The sequence below is a fragment of the Salmo salar genome, chromosome 06, assembly GCF_965601325.2.
Source record: "Salmo salar chromosome 06, fSalSal1, whole genome shotgun sequence".
Classification (NCBI taxonomy): domain Eukaryota; kingdom Metazoa; phylum Chordata; class Actinopteri; order Salmoniformes; family Salmonidae; genus Salmo; species Salmo salar.
This window is the reverse complement of record NC_138296.1, coordinates 8,067,501-8,090,000: the sequence shown is the minus strand read 5'-3', so window position 1 is coordinate 8,090,000 and position 22,500 is coordinate 8,067,501. Positions and strand designations below refer to the sequence as shown.

Below are 22,500 nucleotides of genomic sequence, written 5' to 3'. Positions count from 1 at the left end.
CGGAACTGTGCATTTTCGGTTTTCCCTTTTGTTATTTTGTTTGCGTGTTTCTTGCAAATAAATATCATGAACACTTACCACGCTGCGTTTTGGTCCACTTCTCCTTCAACTACAAATGACAAGCGTTACAGTCTGTGTGTAGGCATGAAGTCTTCTACCCCTCTAATCTATAAATATCTATTTGTTACCACTGTCTTCTGATTCTTCTGTACTGCACTAAAACATTGTTTCAATTAACCCAGGTTGGTGTGGCCTTGGTGGGCATTCAACCCAGGTTGTTGTGGCCTTGGTGGGCATTTCAACCCAGGTTGTTGTGGCCTTGGTGGGCATTTCAACCCAGGTTGGTGTGGCCTTGGTGGGCATTTCAACCTAGGTTGGTGTGGCCTTGGTGGGCATTTCAACCCAGGTTGGTGTGGCCTTGGTGGTCATTCAACCCAGGTTGGTGTGGCCTTTGTGGGCATTTCAACCCAGGTTGGTGTGGCCTTGGTGGGCATTTCAACCCATGTTGGTGTGGCATTGGTGGGCATTTCAACCCAGGTTGGTGTGGCCTTGGTGGGCATTTCAACCCAGGTTGGTGTGGCCTTGGTGGGCATTCAACCCATGTTGGTGTGGCCTTGGTGGGCATTCAACCCAGGTTGGTGTGGCCTTGGTGGGCATTTCAACCCAGGTTGGTGTGGCCTTGGTGGGCATTCAACCCATGTTGGTGTGGCTTTGATGGGCATTCAACCCAGGTTGGTGTGGCCTTGGTGGGCATTTCAACCCAGGTTGATGTGGCCTTGGTGGGCATTTCAACTCAGGTTGATGTGGCCTTGGTGGGCATTTCAACCCAGGTTGATGTGGCCTTGGTGGGCATTTCAACCCAGGTTGGTGTGGCCTTGGTGGGCATTTCAACCCAGGTTGGTGTGGCCTTGATGGGCATTCAACCCAGGTTGGTGTGGCCTTGGTGGGCATTTCAAAACAGGTTGGTGTGGCCTTGGTGGGCATTCAACCCAGGTTGGTGTGGCCTTGGTGGGCATTCAACCCAGGTAGTTCTGGCCTTCGTGGGCAGTTAACCTGGCTTGGTATGACCTTGGTTGGCATTCAACCCAGGGTGGAGTGGCCTTGGTGAGCATTCAACCTGGGTTGGTCTGGCCTTCGTGGGCATTCAACCCAGGTAGGTGTGGCCTTGGTGGGCACAGCTCCAATTGAGTTGGTCTGGCCTTAGTGTAGGAGCTGTATCTACTACGCTTTGTTTCGGGACAAACCGGATCACTCCAATGCAGCAAAATGTTTACTTGCCGAAGATTATGGGCTTGAGGTGGCTTCCTTGATCACGCAGCTCGCCAGCCTATGTAAGAAACTAGTGAAAATGCAGAGTGGAATGCTTACATTTTCTACGCCGGTGGCTGGAGGGCATTTGCGCTTGTTGGATGCATCTCCGACTTGTCGTTTGTCGTTATCTGACTGGCCGGTGTTGCTCGGAGCTCCCCCATCTGAACGCGGTGTCAAAGGAGCACAGCAAGAAGAGCAAGACATTCAATGGTGGTTGCATGTCACTGTCAGGGGTGTGTACGGGAGGCGAAGTCAGGTGCAGGAGATCAGAATGTGGTAAACAGGCGCACTTTAATTCCGGTCCAAAATGACAGCTCAAAACAACATAAACGTGCCATAAAACACAGAACTTGACAAAAGTATGGCGCCTGACAAAACCCACATAACAATAAACAATTACACACAAAGACATGGAGGGGAACAGAGGACTAAATATATGCAGTGTGATTATGGAATGAAAACCAGGTGTGTATGGAACAAGACAAAACAAATGGACATATGAGAAATGGAGCGGCGATGGATAGAAAGCCGGTGACGTCGATCACCGAACGCCGCCCGAACAAGGAGAGGAGCCGACTTCGGTGGAAGTCATGACAGTCACGAGCCATGGAAGCCGAAGACAGCGGCCTCCCACAAAGCAGTCTATACTCCCAACGAGAGGCCCGGAGCGGATACAAACAGCACAAAGTTTTGCCGTCTTGGAGCCTGATCTTCCTGCACCTTCGTCGCTTGGGGGGGCCTGTGTCTGCGGCCGCAGTGCCTACGATTTCAAAGTCAACATCGGGAGTTTTAATGACATTATGAAGGGCAGCTCTGAACAGTTGAAACTGGATTTTAAAGAGCTGATTGACTCTCTGCTAGACACTAATAAAAGACACATCATATCTGGCCCTGTGCCCTCTCTGAATCGTGGCATTGAACGCTTTAGCAGGATTCTTTCTCTTCACAACTGGCTACGTGATTATTGCAGCTCAATGGATGTAACTTTTGTTGACAATTTTGATACCTTTTGGAAACAAAACACGTTTTATAAGGAGGATGGGATCCACCCAAAATCATTTGGGTTCCTGGATCCTTTCACAGCACTATAAGGCTGCCTTGAGACACTGACTTATCAATGACCCGAGCCCAGCTCAGCTAATCGATACCATTGTGTCACTGAGTTGTCATAATGCTTCAGCAAATGATCATTATACCAGGGGCATTGGTAGACACTATGTAAGTAACCTAATTTATGTCCCTCTAACTGCCCCGAATGCCTCTGCTGATCCTACAGCTGTTGTATGCAGTAATCATGTGCCTATGAACCAGAAAAGCTGCCTGCCCGTCTGTCTCATCCTGACACGCTCATTACTATGGGACAGCTGGAGATCAAATTTGAATATTGAAACAATGTTGCAAATGTCAGAGAGACAGACAGCAAGGTTGATATAAATCTCCGCTGTTGAATACTAAATGTTAGTTTAAAAAAAAGTGAGATATTGTCTAGATGCTTTTTATAGTGGAGATCAAGTTTATAAATTACCTGGCTGGGCTGATGAGATAGTGGATTGCGCAGTCAGATGGAACAGAGTAAATAGACATTTTAACATCATAGATTTAGCCGATGGTAACTTGTGGAGTAGACACCGGCTGGAATGCATTTTTTTTTATCCAATCAGCTTTCAGGATTACCCAGTGTATAATTTACACCAATGACCTGACCACCCAGAGTACTGCTGAATCATGTGATGTGGTTCACTAAATCATGTGATGTGGATGTGGTTCAGTGAATCATGTGATGTGGATGTGGTTCAGTGAATCATGTGATGTGGATGTGATTCGCTGAATCATGTGATGTGGATGTGGTTCCCTGAATCATGTGATGTGGATGTGGTTCAGTGAATCATGTGATGTGGATGTGGTTCCCTGAATCATGTGATGTGGATGTCTAAGACCTAAAGACTTGGAACACAGTTAATGACTAGGCTTCTGTCCTCTTACCTGCATAGAACTCTGGACTGTAGACTGCACCGACTACTGGGTTCAACTTCCACCCTGGAGAGAGAGAGAGAGACAGAGCGACAGAGAGACAGAGAGAGAGAGAGAGAGAGAGAGAGAGAGAGAGAAGGAGCGAGAGAGATTAAAAATAAAATTGAGCAGCTGTTGCAGGATAGAAGTGATCTTTCTTATCAAAATATTTTCTAGAAGATAAAGACATAACATATAAGTGGTTTTAAACCCCTCCCACAGAAGCCCAGTGAGTCTTAAATCCCTCCCACAAAATGGCAGTTACTCCCCTCCCACAGAGGCCTGGTGAGTCTCAAACCCCTCCCACAGTGAATCTTAAACCCCTCCCACAGAGGCCCAGTGAGTCTTAACCCCCTCCCACAGAGGCCCAGTGAGTCTTAAACCCCTCCCACAGAGGCCCAGTGAGTCTTAACCCCCTCCCACAGAGGCCCAGTGAGTCTTAAACCCCTCCCACAGAGGCCCAGTGAGTCTTAAACCCCTCCCACAGAGGCCCAGTGAGTCTTAAACCCCTCTCACAGAGGCCCAGTGAGTCTTAACCACCTCCCACAGAGGCCCAGTGAGTCTTAAACCCCTCCCAGAGGCCTGATGAGTGTTAAACCCCTCCCACAGAGACCCAGTGAGTCTTAAACCCCTCCCACAGAGGCCCAGTGTGTCTTAAACCCCTCCCACCGCGGCCTAGTGAGTCTTAAACCCCTCCCACAGAGGCCCAGTGAGTCTTACCATTTGCATAAGGATTGACTGTCTTCTTATTGGTCATTACCCGTGCTGTTGCATTGTTGACCTATCACAGACAGGCTTGTATCAGTGCATTTCCAATAGCAGTCAGCCACATATTAAAACCCAACAGGATGTTGTGATCAATAAAGCAGCATGCTTCCATATCATAATTTGTACATCAATATGTTCCAAAACGTTTTAAGTTGTCATGACAAACATCCATGTCAGTATTTAAACAGGTCATACATAAGTAGTAAAGACTTCATACAAAGCAAATTAAAAAATATTATATTTTCATATTGTAAAAGATTTCCAGCATGCGTAATCCAGTTATGATCTTCAAAAGGAAATTAAATGTAAAAGAAACAACACTGGACAAACAATCAAACAGCTGTGTTGTCATATGAAGGAGCATGCGGTGGAGAGGGGGAAGAACTATCAGGAGGGAAACAACTAACAAAGAACATGGAGGAGGAGGAGGAGGAGGACAGACATGTTTGGAGCATTCTGCAACATCCAGTCATCTTCCAGAGTAAGAAGAACCATCAGACAGACACAAAGCGACATTTAGCATTCACACTCCACCTCACCAAGCCTGGAGCGTCATCGCAACAACAATCAGAGTCATCAACCAAATCAAAACAAAAATAAATACAGAAATAAAAAACTGATCAAATCAACCAATCAATGAATCAGTCAATCAATCAAGTCATTCCAGCTTGAATCACAGCTAACAGAAGGGAAAATTAAAAACAGGGTGCATTGTGGTCCAAAAACACAATCAACGGGTTCCACAGTCCCAGAGTAGAGGTGCAACGAGTCAGTGCATGTCTCAACCAATCAGATTGGGTCACGCATCACGCATCATCAGTCATCATCACGCTAGCAGCTGGATTGAGACACTGAGTGGTAAAACACGCCGTAACACGCAAGAGAAAACATATAATCATAACACAGCTTCAAGAAACACCCAACTCAACCACAAGCCAAAAGAAAGTCACGTGAATTTGAGCGTAGCGAGCGTTCGAGATAGAGTGTGTGAGAGAGAGAAAGAGAGAGAGAGAAAGAGAGAGAAAGAGAGAAAGATAGAGAGAAATAGGGTAGTAATAATACATTTGCAGAATGGCTCGCTTCACACTTACCATTCCCAGACCAGTTTTTGGCCCCGCCCACTTGTTTGTGTTTTGTTACCGTGGTAACAGAGTTGGGGGCGTATACGAGTGGAGCTACCATTGGGAAGATGGAGGAGGGGGGAGATGAGAGAGGAATATGCCTTACTCAAGAGGCCAAAGCAATGGCAGTCATACCCGCAATCACTATGCCAGCGTTTGCCAAACTCTGTCCTCTGGTCCCCAACAGGTTCACGTTTTGGTCAGCTAAACAGCTGAGTCAAATGATAAAAGCTTGTTGATGCGTTGATTATTTGAATCAGCTGTGTTGTGCTAGTGAAAAAACAAAACTGTGCACCTCTTGGTGTCCTGAGGACCGAGTTAGGGAAACCCTGCACTATGCACTAAACTCTCTCTCTTTTAGCTCTCCTGGAGTTCTCTAAAGTTCTCTGTGTGGCTCCCAAAACATATTTTTATTCTTGGATTGTATTTGTGAGTTGCCAAGGAAACCAAATCAATGTTTCTAGAATAGTGTTGGATGAGATGCAAGTGGCAAATATTCATTGTTCTCTTTAGCTTTTATATATTTGACTTTTTCTCCACTGTTTATAGGGGACTGTAGTTTGTAACTTACAGGCCACCGTATATCCCTAACCCTGCAGTGAGGTCACTCACTACCCATGATCCTTCACTGCTTTGTTTACTTCCAGACTTTTCTGAGGAACTGGCTGTAAGCACCCTTTAACTTCAGAAAGACACAACACAATACAGTTGAAGTCGGAAGTTTACATACACCTTAGCCAAATACATTTAAACTCAGTTTTTCACAATTCCTGACATTTAATCCTAGTAAAAATTCCCTGTTTTAGGTCAGTTAGGATCACCACTTTATTTTAAGAATGTGAAATGTCAGAATAATAGTAGAGAGAATGATTTACTTAAGCTTTTATTTCTTTCATCACATTCCCAGTGGATCAGAAGTTTACATACACTCAATTAGTATTTGGTAGCATTGCCTTTAAATTGTTGAACTTGAGTCAAACATTTCAGGTAGCCTTCCACAAGCTTCCCACAATAAGTTGGGTGAATTTTGGCCCATTCCTCCTGACAGAGCTGGTGTAACTGACTCAGGTTTGTAGGCCTCCTTGCTCACACACGCTTTTTCAGTTCTGCCTACACATTTTCTATAGGATTGAGGTCAGGGCTTTGTGATGGCCACTCCAATACCTTGACTTTGTTGTCCTTAAGCCATTTTGCCACAACTTTGGAAGTATGCTTGGGGTCATTTGTCCAATTGGAAGACCCATTTGCGACCAAGCTTTAACTTCTTGACTGAGATGTTGATTCAATATATCCACATAATTTTCCATCCTCATGATGCCATCTATTTTCTGAAGTGCACCAGTTCCTCCTGCAGCAAAGCACCCCCGTGATGCTGCCACCCCCGTGCTTCATGGTTGGGATGGTGTTCTTCGACTTGCAAGCATCCCCCTTTTTCCTCCAAACATAATGATGGTCATTATGGCCAAACAGTTCTATTTTTGTTTCATCAGACCGGAGGACATTTCACCAAAAAGTATGATCTTTGTCCCCATGTGCAGTTGCAAACTGTAATCTGGCTTTTTTATGGTGGTTTTGGAACAGTGGCTTCTTCCTTGCTGAGCGGCCTTTCAGGTTATGTCAATATAGGACTCGTTTTGCTGTGGATATAGATACTTTTGTACCTGTTTCCTCCAGCATCTTCACTAGGTCCTTTGCTGTTGTTCTGGGATTGATTTGCACTTTTCGCACCAAAGTACGTTCATCTTTAGGAGACAGAACGCAGTATAATGGCTGCGTGGTCACATGGTGTTTATAATTGCGTACTATTGTTTGTACAGATGAACATGGTACCTTCAGGCATTTGGAAATTGCTCCCAAGGATGAAGCAGACTTGTGGAGGTCGACAATTTTTTTTCTGGGGTGTTGGCTGATTTCTTTTGAGTTTCCCATGATGTCAAGCAAAGAGGCACTGAGTTTGATGGTAGGCCTTGAAATACATCCACAGGTACACCTACAATTGACTCCAATTATGTCAATTAGCCTATCAGAAGCTTCTAAAGCCATGACACAATGTTTTGGAATTTTCCAAGCTGTTTAAAGGCACAGTCAACTTAATGTATGTAAACTTCTGACCCACTGGAATTGTGATACAGTGAATTATAAGTGAAATAATCTGTCTGTAAACAGTTGTTGGAACAATTACTTGTGTCATGCACACAGTAGATGTCCTAACCAACTTGCCAAAACTATAGTTTGTTAACAAGAAATTTGTGGAGTGGTTGAAAAACTAGTTTTCATGACTCCAACCTAAGTGTATGTAAACTTCCGACTTGAACTGTATGTACTTCACAACAAACTTCAACTGAAGGTAACAAATGAGCTCTTTTGAAAATAAATCAGGTCATAACAAAATTAAGCAAATCCTGGGAAATATACAACAGTAAACTTGTAGACGTATTAATGGGTATGAACAATAAACCTGACAATAAATCAAAATGGGGGCTGTATGAAGAGAGTTCAGGGAGGGAGGTGATGACGCAGGTGGAGAGACAGGTGACGTGTGGGACAGGGTGGAATGGGGGAGTGAAGCAGACTTTATGCACACACACATTCACACACACACTGACAAAGAGGAAGAGGAGGAGGTAAAGGAGGAAGAGGAGGAGGAAATGGAGGAAGTATTTGTAACATGCACCTCTATTTTACGGCCTTCTACGACCGTGCCGTGTAATTTTTCTCGCGCCCTGTCAGCGTCCGCACTATGCTCGAAAGTTACGAACCCAAAACCCTGCATGCAGGATGGAGAGGGAGAGAACAACATGCATGTTATTCATGTTATTATCATTATAATCATTATTCATATTATTACTGTCATTACTCAAAGTCCTCCAGTCATTACAGAAACAGCCTGGGCTGATGTTCAGTAGAATAAAAGGAGAAAAACATTTTGAAATGTAAAAAGATTAAGCACACTATTATAGGCCCGCTTTAGGCAGGAACCCCCTCTGCTTCAAAACGTTTTCATATCTTCTATCCTCTAACACACATCTCTAACCTCTAGCTTCCTCTAACACACATCTCTAACCTCTAGCTTCCTCTAACACACATCTCTAACCTCTCGCTTCCTCTAACACACATCTCTAACCTCTCGCTTCCTCTAACACATCTCTAACCTCTAGCTTCCTCTAACACATCTCTAACCTCTGGCTTCCTCTAACACACATCTCTAACATCTAGCTTCCTCTAACACACATCTCTAACCTCTAGCTTCCTCTAAAACACATATCTAACCTCTAGCTTCCTCTAAAACACACCTCTAACCTCTAGCTTCCTCTAACACATCTCTAACATCTAGCTTCCTCTAACACATCTCTAACCTCTGGCTTCCTCTAAAACACATATCTAACCTCTAGCTTCCTCTAAAACACACCTCTAACCTCTAGCTTCCTCTAAAACACACCGCTAACCCCTAGTTTCCTCTAAAACACACCTCTAATCTCTAGCTTCCTCTAACACATCTCTAACCTCAAGCTTCCTCTAAAACACATCTCTAACCTTGAGCTTCCTCTAAAACACATCTCTAATCTCCAGCTTCCTCTAAAACACATCTCTAACCTCTAGCTTCTTCTAAAACACACCTCTAACCTCTAGCTTCCTCTAACACACACCTCTAACCTCTAGCTTTCTCTAACACACATCTCTAACCTCTAGCTTTCTCTAACACATCTCTAACCTCTAGCTTCCTCTAACATACATCTTTAACCTCTAGCTTCCTCTAACACACATCTCTAATCGCTAGCTTCCTCTAAAACACATCTCTAACCTCTAGCTTCCTCTAAAACACTCTAACCTCTAGCTTCCTCTACCACACATCTCTAACCTCTAGCTTCCTCTAAAACACATCTCTAACCTCTAGCTTCCTCTAAAACACAACTCTAACCTCTAGCTTCCTCTAAAACACAACTCTAACCTCTAGCTTCCTCTAAAACACATCTCTAACCTCTAGCTTCCTCTAAAACACTCCTCTAACCTCTAGCTTCCTCTAACACACACCTCTAACCTCTAGCTTCCTCTTAAACACATCGCTAATCTCTAGCTTCCTCTAAAACACATCTCTAACCTCTAGCTTCCTCTAAAACACATCTCTAACCTCTAGCTTCCTCTAAAACACAACTCTAACCTCTAGCTTCCTCTAAAACACAACTCTAACCTCTAGCTTCCTCTAAAACACATCTCTAACCTCTAGCTTCCTCTAAAACACAACTCTAACCTCTAGCTTCCTCTAAAACACTCCTCTAACCTCTAGCTTCCTCTAAAACACATCTCTAACATCTAGCTCCTCTAACACACATCTCTAACCTCTAGCTTCCTCTAAAACACATCTCTAACCTCTAGCTTCCTCTAACATACATCTCTAACATCTAGCTTCCTCTAACACTTCTCTAACCTCTAGCTTCCTCTAACAACTACAATGCAGAAGAGAAACACAACGCATCACCTACCTTAGAGCCCCGCTCGTTAAAAATTATTTCAACGTCTAAGATTTTACCAAATTGCTGGAAGGAAAGACAGAAACAAAGCCAGAGTCAATGACATTCTTTAATGGATGATTTTTCAGTACTACAGCATATGTAGTAGCATTTTACATTTGGAAATGATTCACTTATGGGGGATAAAATAAGTAATTGTAGTGTAATACTCACGCCAAACATTTGCCTGAGGTCTGGGTCCCTGAATCTGAAGGGTATGTTGGAGACATGGAGTCGCTTGGGTTGAGTCTTACTGTTAGAACTGTCAGACGACAGGCTCTGCTGCTGACTGTCTGTCTGAGACTCCTCCTCTGTTTGCTGGGGGGGAGGGAGGGAGGGAGGGAGGGAGGAGGGAGAGGGGAGGGAGGGAGGAGGGAAAGGGGAGGGAGGGAGAGGGGAGGGAGGGAGGGAGGGAGGGAGGGAGAGGGGAGGGAGAGAGGGAGGGAGAGGGGGAGGGAGAGGGGAGGGAGAGAGGGAGGGAGGGAGGAGGGAGAGGGGAGGGAGGGAGGAGGGAAAGGGGAGGGAGGGGAGGGAAGAGAGAGGTGAGGGAAGAGAGAGGGGAGGGAGAGAGGGAGGGAGGAAGAGGGGAGGGAAGGGAATGAGGGGAGGGAAGAGAAAGGGGAGGGAGGGAGACAGAATTATACACACAAAAAAAACTAAACATAGAAACACATGTTGACCTCTAGTGTCATACTAGAACAGCTGATCTATACTAGAATAACACTAGAGGTGAACAGCTGATCTATAGTAAAATAACACTAGAGGTGAACATCTGGTCTATACTAGAATGACACTAGAGGAGAACAGCTGATCTATACTAGAATGACACTAGAGGTGAACAGCTGATCTATACTAGAATGACACTAGAGGTGAACAGCTGATCTATACTAGAATGACACTAGAGGTGAACATCTGGTCTATACTAGAATGACACTAGAGGAGAACAGCTGATCTATACTAGAATGACACTAGAGGAGAACAGCTGATCTATACTAGAATGACACTAGAGGTGAACAGCTGATCTATACCAGAATGACACTAGAGGTGAACAGCTGATCAATACTAGAATGACACTAGAGGAGAACAGCTGATCTATACTAGAATGACACTAGAGGTGAACAGCTGATCTATACTAGAATGACACTAGAGGTGAACAGCTGATCTATACTAGAATGACACTAGAGGTGAACAGCTGATCTATACTAGAATGACACTAGAGGTGAACAGCTGATCTATACTAGAATGACACTAGAGGAGAACAGCTGATCTATACTAGAATGACACTAGAGGTGAACAGCTGATCTATACCAGAATGACACTAGAGGTGAACAGCTGATCAATACTAGAATGACACTAGAGGAGAACAGCTGATCTATACTAGAATGACACTAGAGGTGAACAGCTGATCTATACTAGAATGACACTAGAGGTGAACAGCTGATCTATACTAGAATGACACTAGAGGTGAACAGCTGATCTATACTAGAATGACACTAGAGGTGAACAGCTGATCTATACTAGAATGACACTAGAGGTGAACAGCTGATCTATACTAAAATAACAATAGACAGACAGACAGACAGACAGACAGACAGACAGACAGACAGACAGACAGACAGACAGACAGACAGACAGACAGACAGACAGACAGACAGACAGACAGACAGACAGACAGACAGACAGACAGACAGACAGACAGACAGACAGACAGACAATACTAAAATGTATAGCCTAAAAACATTGTTAAAACTAATGTTTGATATATGCATCCATAGCTCTGTCTATGAATTTGAGAGTGGTTACATTTCTCCAGCCCCAATCCCACCATTTTTTACGGAAACAGTGTTGGGGGGGGTACGTTTTGTTAATGTTTTAACTGCTGATTGCCACTTTAAGAGTGAATAGTGGACGGAGCTAACAGATGTTAAGATGGAGTTATGGCTTTTCATGTAGTCTTGTTATATACACCTTCTATAGTGGATGGAGAACTATATTTAACTAAGGCCCAAAAGGAGACGTTCATCGTTCAAACCTTCATAGGAGTGTGTTAAATCTCCAAGCTGTTTCCCAAAACTATTGTTACTAAAGTTTAACTAGAAAACGTTACTGCCTGCCACAGACCACTCATAGAACAGCCAAGTCTTTTTCCTACACACTTAGAAAAAAAGGTGATATCGAGAACCTTAAAGGGTTCTTCAGCTGTCCCTATAGGAGAACCTTTTGAAGAACCCTTTTTGGTTACTGGTAGCACTCTTTTGGTTCCATGTAGAACCCTTTTGGTTCCAGGTAGAACTCTTTTGGTTCAAGATAGAACCCTTACTACAGATGCTTCTAAATTAAACCGAAAAAGTGTACTACCTGGAATCAAAAAGGGTTCTACGAGGAACCAAAAAAGGTTGGAACCAAAAAAGGTTCTCCTCTGGGGACAGCCGAAGAACCCTTTTGGAACCCTTTTTTCAAAGAGTTTACCGCGTCACGTTATACACAGAAGATCTCCGCTGAACATAGAATCAAGACGTTTGTTTCTGTGTGACCAGCGATAAAGTCACAAGGAAGTTGACTACAAATGCAAAGTTGACAATATCTTTGCAATAGTTACAAACAAGCGAAGGATAAAAAGCTTCAATAAGAAAACCCAGATGACTGCATTTAAAGATAAATAGCCCACAGTATAGGCTACATAGGACTATATCATTCAATAATTTCACTACCTGACTTCGGCAGTAGCTCTTAGGAGCTGAGTACCGACACCTCAGATTTACTACTGCTTCAGCTCTTGTTCCTCTTGCAGAATATTATCTAAAACAGTATTGTGGAGCTCCTGTTCCTCTTATAGAATATTATCTAAAACAGTATTGTGGAGCTCCTGTTCCTCTTATAGAATATTATCTAAAACAGTATTGTGGAGCTCCTGTTCCTCTTATAGAATATTATCTAAAACAGTATTGTGGAGCTCCTGCACCTAAACATAAACAGTATCGGCACTCAAAATGAGTACCGACACCTATTTCAGTCCAAGTCAAGCACTGATTAAAACTGGAAATAAATGTCATGTTTATTAATTTGACTTCCATTTTGCTAATTACAGGCTGTAACAACATGTGCACAGTGAAGTGATAAACAAACCAGTGATGGAGAGCGTTATCATTGGGAAAGCAGAAAACGAAACCACCTAAATATCTCCAGCCATTAGGTGATTATATATCTCTAGAAACTGATCCGACGTCAGAATTGTAGAACAATGATAATGTTAAGGTAAGACTAGAACAATGATAATGTTAAGGTAAGACTGGAACAATGATAATGTTAAGGTAAGACTTGAACAATGATAATGTTAAGGTAAGACTTGAACAATGATAATGTTAAGGTAAGACTTGAACAATGATAATGTTAAGGTAAGACTTGAATTGAGAAAGCTGATCCGAGACAGCGCTGCCTTTATACCAGACCCAGTGCTCTACTGTCTATATATCCTATAGAGACATCTGATAGAGACAGACCCAGTCCTCTACTGTCTATATATCCTATAGAGACAGACCCAGGGCTCTACTGTCTATATATCCTATAGAGACATCTGATAGAGACAGACCCAGTCCTCTACTGTCTATATATCCTATAGAGACAGACCCAGTCCTCTACTGTCTATATATCCTATAGAGATAGACCCAGTCCTCTACTGTCTATATATCCTATAGAGACAGACCCAGTCCTCTACTGTCTATATATCCTATAGAGACATACCCAGTCCTCTACCGTCTATATATCCTATAGAGACAGAACCAGTCCTTTACTGTCTATATATCCTATAGAGACAGACCCAGTCCTCTACTGTCTATATATCCTATAGAGACATACCCAGTCCTCTACCGTCTATATATCCTATAGAGACAGACCCAGTCCTCTACTGTCTATATATCCTATAGAGACATACCCAGTCCTTTACCGTCTATATATCCTATAGAGATAGACCCAGTCCTCTTCTGTCTATATATCCTATAGAGACAGACCCAGTCCTCTACTGTCTATATATCCTATAGAGACATACCCAGTCCCCTAGTGTCTATTTATCCTATAGAGACAGACCCAGTCCACTACTGTCTATATATCCTATAGAGACAGACCCAGTCGTCTACTGTCTACGTATCCTATAGAGACATCTGATAGAGACAGACCCAGTCCTCTACTGTCTATATATCCTATAGAGACAGACCCAGTCCTCTACTGTCTATATATCCTATAGCGACAGACCCAGTCCTCTACTGTCTATATATCCTATAGCGACAGACCCAGTGCTCTACTGTCTATATATCCTATAGAGACAGACCCAGTCCTCTACTGTCTATATATCCTATAGAGATAGACCCAGTCCTCTACTGTCTATATATCCTATAGAGACAGACCCAGTTCTCTACTGTCTATATATCCTATAGAGACATACCCAGTCCCCTACTGTCTATATATCCTATAGAGACAGACCCAGTCCTCTACTGTCTATATATCCTATAGAGACAGACCCAGTCCTCTACTGTCTATATATCCTATAGAGACAGAACCAGTCCCCTACTGTCTATATATCCTATAGAGACAGACCCAGTCCTCTACTGTCTATATATCCTATAGAGACATACCCAGTCCTCTACCGTCTATATATCCTATAGAGACAGACCCAGTCCTCTACTGTCTATATATCCTATAGAGACATACCCAGTCCTTTACCGTCTATATATCCTATAGAGATAGACCCAGTCCTCTACTGTCTATATATCCTATAGAGATAGACCCAGTCCTCTACTGTCTATATATCCTAAAGAGACATCTGATAGAGACAGACCCAGTCCTCTACTGTCTATATATCCTATAGAGACAGACCCAGTCCTCTACTGTCTATATATCCTATAGAGACAGACCCAGCCCTCTACTGTCTATATATCCTATAGAAACATACCCAGTCCTCTACTGTCTATATATCCTATAGAGACAGACCCAGTCCTCTACTGTCTATATATCCTATAGAGACAGACCCAGTCCTCTACTGTCTATATATCCTATAGTGACAGACCCAGTGCTCTACTGTCTATATATCCTATAGAGACAGACCCAGTCCTCTACTCTCTATATATCCTATAGAGACAGACCCAGTCCTCTACTGTCTATATATCCTATAGAGACATACCCAGTCCCCTAGTGTCTATTTATCCTATAGAGACAGACCCAGTCCTCTACTGTCTATATATCCTATAGAGACAGACCCAGTCGTCTACTGTCTACGTATCCTATAGAGACATCTGATAGAGACAGACCCAGTCCTCTACTGTCTATATATCCTATAGCGACAGACCCAGTGCTCTACTGTCTATATATCCTATAGAGATAGACCCAGTCCTCTACTGTCTATATATCCTATAGAGACAGACCCAGTCCTCTACTGTCTATATATCCTATAGAGACATCTGATAGAGACCAGACCCAGTCCTCTACTGTCTATATATCCTATAGAGACAGAACCAGTCCTCTACTGTCTATATATCCTATAGAGACAGACCCAGTCCTCTACTGTCTATATATCCTATAGAGACAGACCCAGTCCTCTACTGTCTATATATCCTATAGAGACAGACCCAGTCCTCTACTGTCTATATATCCTATAGAGACAGACCCAGTCCTCTACTGTCTATATATCCTATAGAGACAGAACCAGTCCTCTACTGTCTATATATCCTATAGAGACAGACCCAGTCCTCTACTGTCTATATATCCTATAGAGACAGACCCAGTCCCCTACTGTCTATATATCCTATAGAGACATCTGATAGAGAAAGACCCAGTCCTCTACTGTCTATATATCCTATAGAGACAGACCCAGTCCCCTACTGTCTATATATCCTATAGAGACATCTGATAGAGAAAGACCCAGTCCTCTACTGTCTATATATCCTATAGAAACAGACCCAGTCCTCTACAGTCTATATATCCTATAGAGACAGACCCAGTCCTCTACTGTCTATATATCCTATAGAGACAGACCCAGTCCTCTACTGTCTATATATCCTATAGAGACAGACACAGTCCTCTACTGTCTATATATCCTATAGAGACAGACCCAGTCCTCTACTGTCTATATATCCTATAGAGACAGAACCAGTCCTCTACTGTCTATATTTCCTATAGAGACAGACCCAGTCCTCTACTGTCTATATATCCTATAGAGACAGACCCAGTCCTCTACTGTCTATATATCCTATAGAGACAGACCCAGTCCTCTACTGTCTATATATCCTATAGAGACAGACCCAGTCCTCTACTGTCTATATATCCTATAGAGACAGACCCAGTCCTCTACTGTCTATATATCCTATAGTGACAGAACCAGTCCTCTACTGTCTATATATCCTATAGAGACAGACCCAGTCCTCTACTGTCTATATATCCTATAGAGACAGACCCAGTCCTCTACTGTCTATTTATCCTATAGAGACAGAACCAGTCCTCTACTGTCTATATATCCTATAGAGACATACCCAGTCCCCTACTGTCTATATATCCTATAGAGACAGACCAAGTCCTCTACTGTCTAAATATCCTTTAGAGACAGACCCAGTCCTCTACTGTCTATATATCCTACAGAGACAGAACCAGTCCTCTACTGTCTATATATCCTATAGAGACAGACCCAGTCCTCTACTGTCTATATATCCTATAAAAACAGACCCAGTCCTCTACTGTCTATATATCCTATAGAGACAGACCCAGTCCTCTACTGTCTATATATCCTATAGAGACATTTGATAGAGACAGACCCAGTCCTCTACCGTCTATATATCCTATAGAGACAGACCCAGTCCTCTACTGTCTATATATCCTATAGAGACAGACCCAGTCCTCTACTGTCTATATATCCTATAGAAACAGACCCAGTCCTCTACTGTCTATATATCCTATAGAGACAGACCCAGTCCTCTACTGTCTATATATCCTATAGAGACAGAACCAGTCCTCTACTGTCTATATATCCTATAGAGACAGAACCAGTCCTCTACTGTCTATATATCCTATAGAGACATACCCAGTCTTCTACCGTCTATATATCCTATAGAGACAGACCCAGTCCTCTACTGTCTATATATCCTATAGAGACATACCCAGTCCTTTACCGTCTATATATCCTATAGAGACAGACCCAGTCCTCTACTGTCTATATATCCTATAGAGACAGACCCAGTCCTCTACTGTCTATATATCCTATAGAGACAGACCCAGTCCTCTACTGTCTATATATCCTATAGAGACAGACCCAGTCCTCTACTGTCTATATATCCTATAGAGACAGAACCAGTCCTCTACTGTCTATATATCCTATAGAGACATACCCAGTCCTCTACCGTCTATATATCCTATAGAGACAGACCCAGTCCTCTACTGTCTATATATCCTATAGAGACATACCCAGTCCTTTACCGTCTATATATCCTATAGAGATAGACCCAGTCCTCTACTGTCTATATATCCTATAGAGATAGACCCAGTCCTCTACTGTCTATATATCCTATAGAGACAGACCCAGTCCTCTACTGTCTATATATCCTATAGAGACAGACCCAGTCCTCTACTGTCTATATATCCTATAGAGACATACCCAGTCCTCTACCGTCTATATATCCTATAGAGACAGAACCAGTCCTTTACTGTCTATATATCCTATAGAGACAGACCCAGTCCTCTACTGTCTATATATCCTATAGAGACAGACCCAGTCCTCTACTGTCTATATATCCTATAGAGACAGACCCAGTCCTCTACTGTCTATATATCCTATAGAGACAGACCCAGTCCTCTACTGTCTATATATCCTATAGAGACAGACCCAGTCCTCTACTGTCTATATATCCTATAGAGACAGACCCAGTCCTCTACTGTCTATATATCCTATAGAGACAGACCCAGTCCTCTACTGTCTATATATCCTATAGAGACAGACCCAGTCCTCTACTGTCTATATATCCTATAGAGACAGACCCAGTCCCCTACTGTCTATATATCCTATAGAGACATCTGATAGAGAAAGACCCAGTCCTCTACTGTCTATATATCCTATAGAGACAGACCCAGTCCCCTACTGTCTATATATCCTATAGAGACATCTGATAGAGAAAGACCCAGTCCTCTACTGTCTATATATCCTATAGAAACAGACCCAGTCCTCTACAGTCTATATATCCTATAGAGACAGACCCAGTCCTCTACTGTCTATATATCCTATAGAGACAGACCCAGTCCTCTACTGTCTATATATCCTATAGAGACAGAACCAGTCCTCTACTGTCTATATTTCCTATAGAGACAGACCCAGTCCTCTACTGTCTATATATCCTATAGAGAAAGACCCAGTCCTCTACTGTCTATTTATCCTATAGAGACAGAACCAGTCCTCTACTGTCTATATATCCTATAGAGACATACCCAGTCCCCTACTGTCTATATATCCTATAGAGACAGACCAAGTCCTCTACTGTCTAAATATCCTTTAGAGACAGACCCAGTCCTCTACTGTCTATATATCCTACAGACAGACCCAGTCCCCTACTGTCTATATATCCTATAGCGACAGACCCAGTCCTCTACTGTCTATATATCCTATAGAGACAGAACCAGTCCTCTACTGTCTATATATCCTATAGAGACAGACCCAGTCCTCTACTGTCTATATATCCTATAGAGACAGACCGATTCCTCTACTGTCTATATATCCTATAGAGACAGACCCAGTCCTCTACTGTCTATATATCCTATAGAGACAGACCCAGTCCTCTACTGTCTATATATCCTATAGAAACAGACCCAGTCCTCTACAGTCTATATATCCTATAGAGACAGACCCAGTCCTCTACTGTCTATATATCCTATAAAAACAGACCCAGTCCTCTACTGTCTATATATCCTATAGAGACAGACCCAGTCCTCTACTGTCTATATATCCTATAGAGACATCTGATAGAGACAGACCCAGTCCTCTACCGTCTATATATCCTATAGAGACAGAACCAGTCCTCTACTGTCTATATATCCTATAGAGACATACCCAGTCCTCTACCGTCTATATATCCTATAGAGACAGACCCAGTCCTCTACTGTCTATATATCCTATAGAGACATACCCAGTCCTTTACCGTCTATATATCCTATAGAGATAGACCCAGTCCTCTACTGTCTATATATCCTATAGAGATAGACCCAGTCCTCTACTGTCTATATATCCTATAGAGACAGACCCAGTCCTCTACTGTCTATATATCCTATAGAGACAGACCCAGTCCTCTACTGTCTATATATCCTATAGAGACATACCCAGTCCTCTACCGTCTATATATCCTATAGAGACAGAACCAGTCCTTTAATGTCTATATATCCTATAGAGACAGACCCAGTCCTCTACTGTCTATATATCCTATAGAGACAGACCCAGTCCTCTACTGTCTATATATCCTATAGAGACAGACCCAGTCCTCTACTGTCTATATATCCTATAGAGACAGACCCAGTCCTCGACTGTCTATATATCCTATAGAGACAGACCCAGTCCTCTGCTGTCTATATATCCTATAGAGACAGAACCAGTTCTCTACTGTCTATTTATCCTATAGAGACAGACCCAGTCCTCTACTGTCTATATATCCTATAGAGACATACCCAGTCGTCTACTGTCTACGTATCCTATAGAGACATCTGATAGAGACAGACCCAGTCCTCTACTGTCTATATATCCTATAGAGACAGACCCAGTCCTCTACTGTCTATATATCCTATAGAGACAGACCCAGTCCTCTACTGTCTATATATTCTATAGAGACAGACCCAGTCCTCTACTGTCTATATATCCTATAGAGACAGACCCAGTCCTCTACTGTCTATATATCCTATAGAAACAGACCCAGTCCTCTACTGTCTATATATCCTATAGCGACAGACCCAGTGCTCTACTGTCTATATATCCTATAGAGACAGACCCAGTCCTCTACTGTCTATATATCCTATAGAGACAGAACCAGTCCTCTACTGTCTATATATCCTATAGAGACAGACCCAGTCCTCTACTGTCTATATATCCTATAGAAACAGACCCAGTCCTCTACAGTCTATATATCCTATAGAGACAGACCCAGTCCCCTACTGTCTATATATCCTATAGAGACATCTGATAGAGACAGACCCAGTCCTCTACTGTCTATATATCCTATAGAGACAGACCCAGTCCTCTACTGTCTATATATCCTATAGAGACAGACCCAGTCCTCTACTGTCTATATATCCTATAGAGACAGAACCAGTCCTCTACTGTCTATATTTCCTATAGAGACAGACCCAGTCCTCTACTGTCTATATATCCTATAGAGACAGACCCAGTCCTCTACTGTCTATATATCCTATAGAGACAGACCCAGTCCTCTACTGTCTATATATCCTATAGAGACAGAACCAGTCCTCTACTGTCTATATTTCCTATAGAGACAGACCCAGTCCTCTACTGTCTATATATCCTATAGAGACAGACCCAGTCCTCTACTGTCTATATATCCTATAGAGACAGACCCAGTCCTCTACTGTCTATATATCCTATAGAGACAGACCCAGTCCTCTACTGTCTATATATCCTATAGAGACAGACCCAGTCCTCTACTGTCTATATATCCTATAGAGACAGAACCAGTCCTCTACTGTCTATATATCCTATAGAGACAGACCCAGTTCTCTACTGTCTATATATCCTATAGAGACAGACCCAGTCCTCTACTGTCTATATATCCTATAGAGACAGACCCAGTCCTCTACTGTCTATATATCCTATAGAGACAGACCCAGTCCTCTACTGTCTATATATCCTATAGAGACAGACCCAGTCCTCTACTGTCTATATATCCTATAAAAACAGACCCAGTCCTCTACTGTCTATATATCCTATAGAGACAGACCCAGTCCTCTACTGTCTATATATCCTATAGAGACAGACCCAGTCCTCTACTGTCTATATATCCTATAGAGACAGACCCAGTCCTCTACTGTCTATATATCCTTTAGAGACAGACCCAGTCCTCTACTGTCTATATATCCTACAGAGACAGACCCAGTCCCCTACTGTCTATATATCCTATAGCGACAGACCCAGTCCTCTACTGTCTATATATCCTATAGAGACAGAACCAGTCCTCTACTGTCTATATATCCTATAGAGACAGACCCAGTCCTCTACTGTCTATATATCCTATAGAGACAGACCCAGTCCTCTACTGTCTATATATCCTATAGAGACAGACCCAGTCCTCTACTGTCTATATATCCTATAGAAACAGACCCAGTCCTCTACAGTCTATATATCCTATAGAGACAGACCCAGTCCTCTACTGTCTATATATCCTATAAAAACAGACCCAGTCCTCTACTGTCTATATATCCTATAGAGACAGACCCAGTCCTCTACTGTCTATATATCCTATAGAGACATCTGATAGAGACAGACCCAGTCCTCTACCGTCTATATATCCTATAGAGACAGAACCAGTCCTCTACTGTCTATATATCCTATAGAGACAGACCCAGTCCTCTACTGTCTATATATCCTATAGAGACAGACCCAGTCCTCTACTGTCTATATATCCTATAGAGACAGACCCAGTCCTCTACTGTCTATATATCCTATAGAGACAGACCCAGTCCTCTACTGTCTATATATCCTATAGAGACAGACCCAGTCCTCTACTGTCTATATATCCTATAGAGACAGACCCAGTCCTCTACTGTCTATATATCCTATAGAGACAGACCCAGTCCTCTACTGTCTATATATCCTATAGAGACAGACCCAGTCCTCTACTGTCTATATATCCTATAGAGACAGACCCAGTCCTCTACTGTCTATATATCCTATAGAGACAGAACCAGTCCTCTACTGTCTATATATCCTATAGAGACAGACCCAGTCCTCTACTGTCTATATATCCTATAGAGACAGACCCAGTCCCCTACTGTCTATATATCCTATAGAGACATCTGATAGAGAAAGACCCAGTCCTCTACTGTCTATATATCCTATAGAGACAGACCCAGTCCCCTACTGTCTATATATCCTATAGAGACATCTGATAGAGAAAGACCCAGTCCTCTACTGTCTATATATCCTATAGAAACAGACCCAGTCCTCTACAGTCTATATATCCTATAGAGACAGACCCAGTCCTCTACTGTCTATATATCCTATAGAGACAGACCCAGTCCTCTACTGTCTATATATCCTATAGAGACAGACCCAGTCCTCTACTGTCTATATATCCTATAGAGACAGACCCAGTCCTCTACTGTCTATATATCCTATAGAGACAGAACCAGTCCTCTACTGTCTATATTTCCTATAGAGACAGACCCAGTCCTCTACTGTCTATATATCCTATAGAGACAGACCCAGTCCTCTACTGTCTATTTATCCTATAGAGACAGAACCAGTCCTCTACTGTCTATATATCCTATAGAGACATACCCAGTCCCCTACTGTCTATATATCCTATAGAGACAGACCAAGTCCTCTACTGTCTAAATATCCTTTAGAGACAGACCCAGTCCTCTACTGTCTATATATCCTACAGAGACAGACCCAGTCCCCTACTGTCTATATATCCTATAGCGACAGACCCAGTCCTCTACTCTCTATATATCCTATAGAGACAGAACCAGTCCTCTACTGTCTATATATCCTATAGAGACAGACCCAGTCCTCTACTGTCTATATATCCTATAGA

General features: G+C 42.7%; 1 protein-coding gene across 6 annotated transcripts in view; it reads right to left on the bottom strand.

The window, feature by feature from the left end:
* Window positions 1–22,500, bottom strand: part of LOC106594842 (RNA binding protein fox-1 homolog 1) — a 743,212-nt gene that overhangs the window by 75,341 nt on the left and 645,371 nt on the right. For all 6 annotated transcript variants that reach the window (XM_082976289.1, XM_082976287.1, XM_082976286.1 and 3 more), the window contains 5 exons: window positions 9,893–10,036; window positions 9,692–9,745; window positions 7,885–7,977; window positions 4,042–4,102; window positions 3,295–3,348 (listed from right to left, as the gene is read on the bottom strand). In XM_082976289.1, the coding sequence (XP_082832415.1) occupies window positions 3,295–3,348; window positions 4,042–4,102; window positions 7,885–7,977; window positions 9,692–9,745; window positions 9,893–10,036 (406 nt within the window). The remainder of the gene's footprint in view (window positions 1–3,294; window positions 3,349–4,041; window positions 4,103–7,884; window positions 7,978–9,691; window positions 9,746–9,892; window positions 10,037–22,500) is intronic.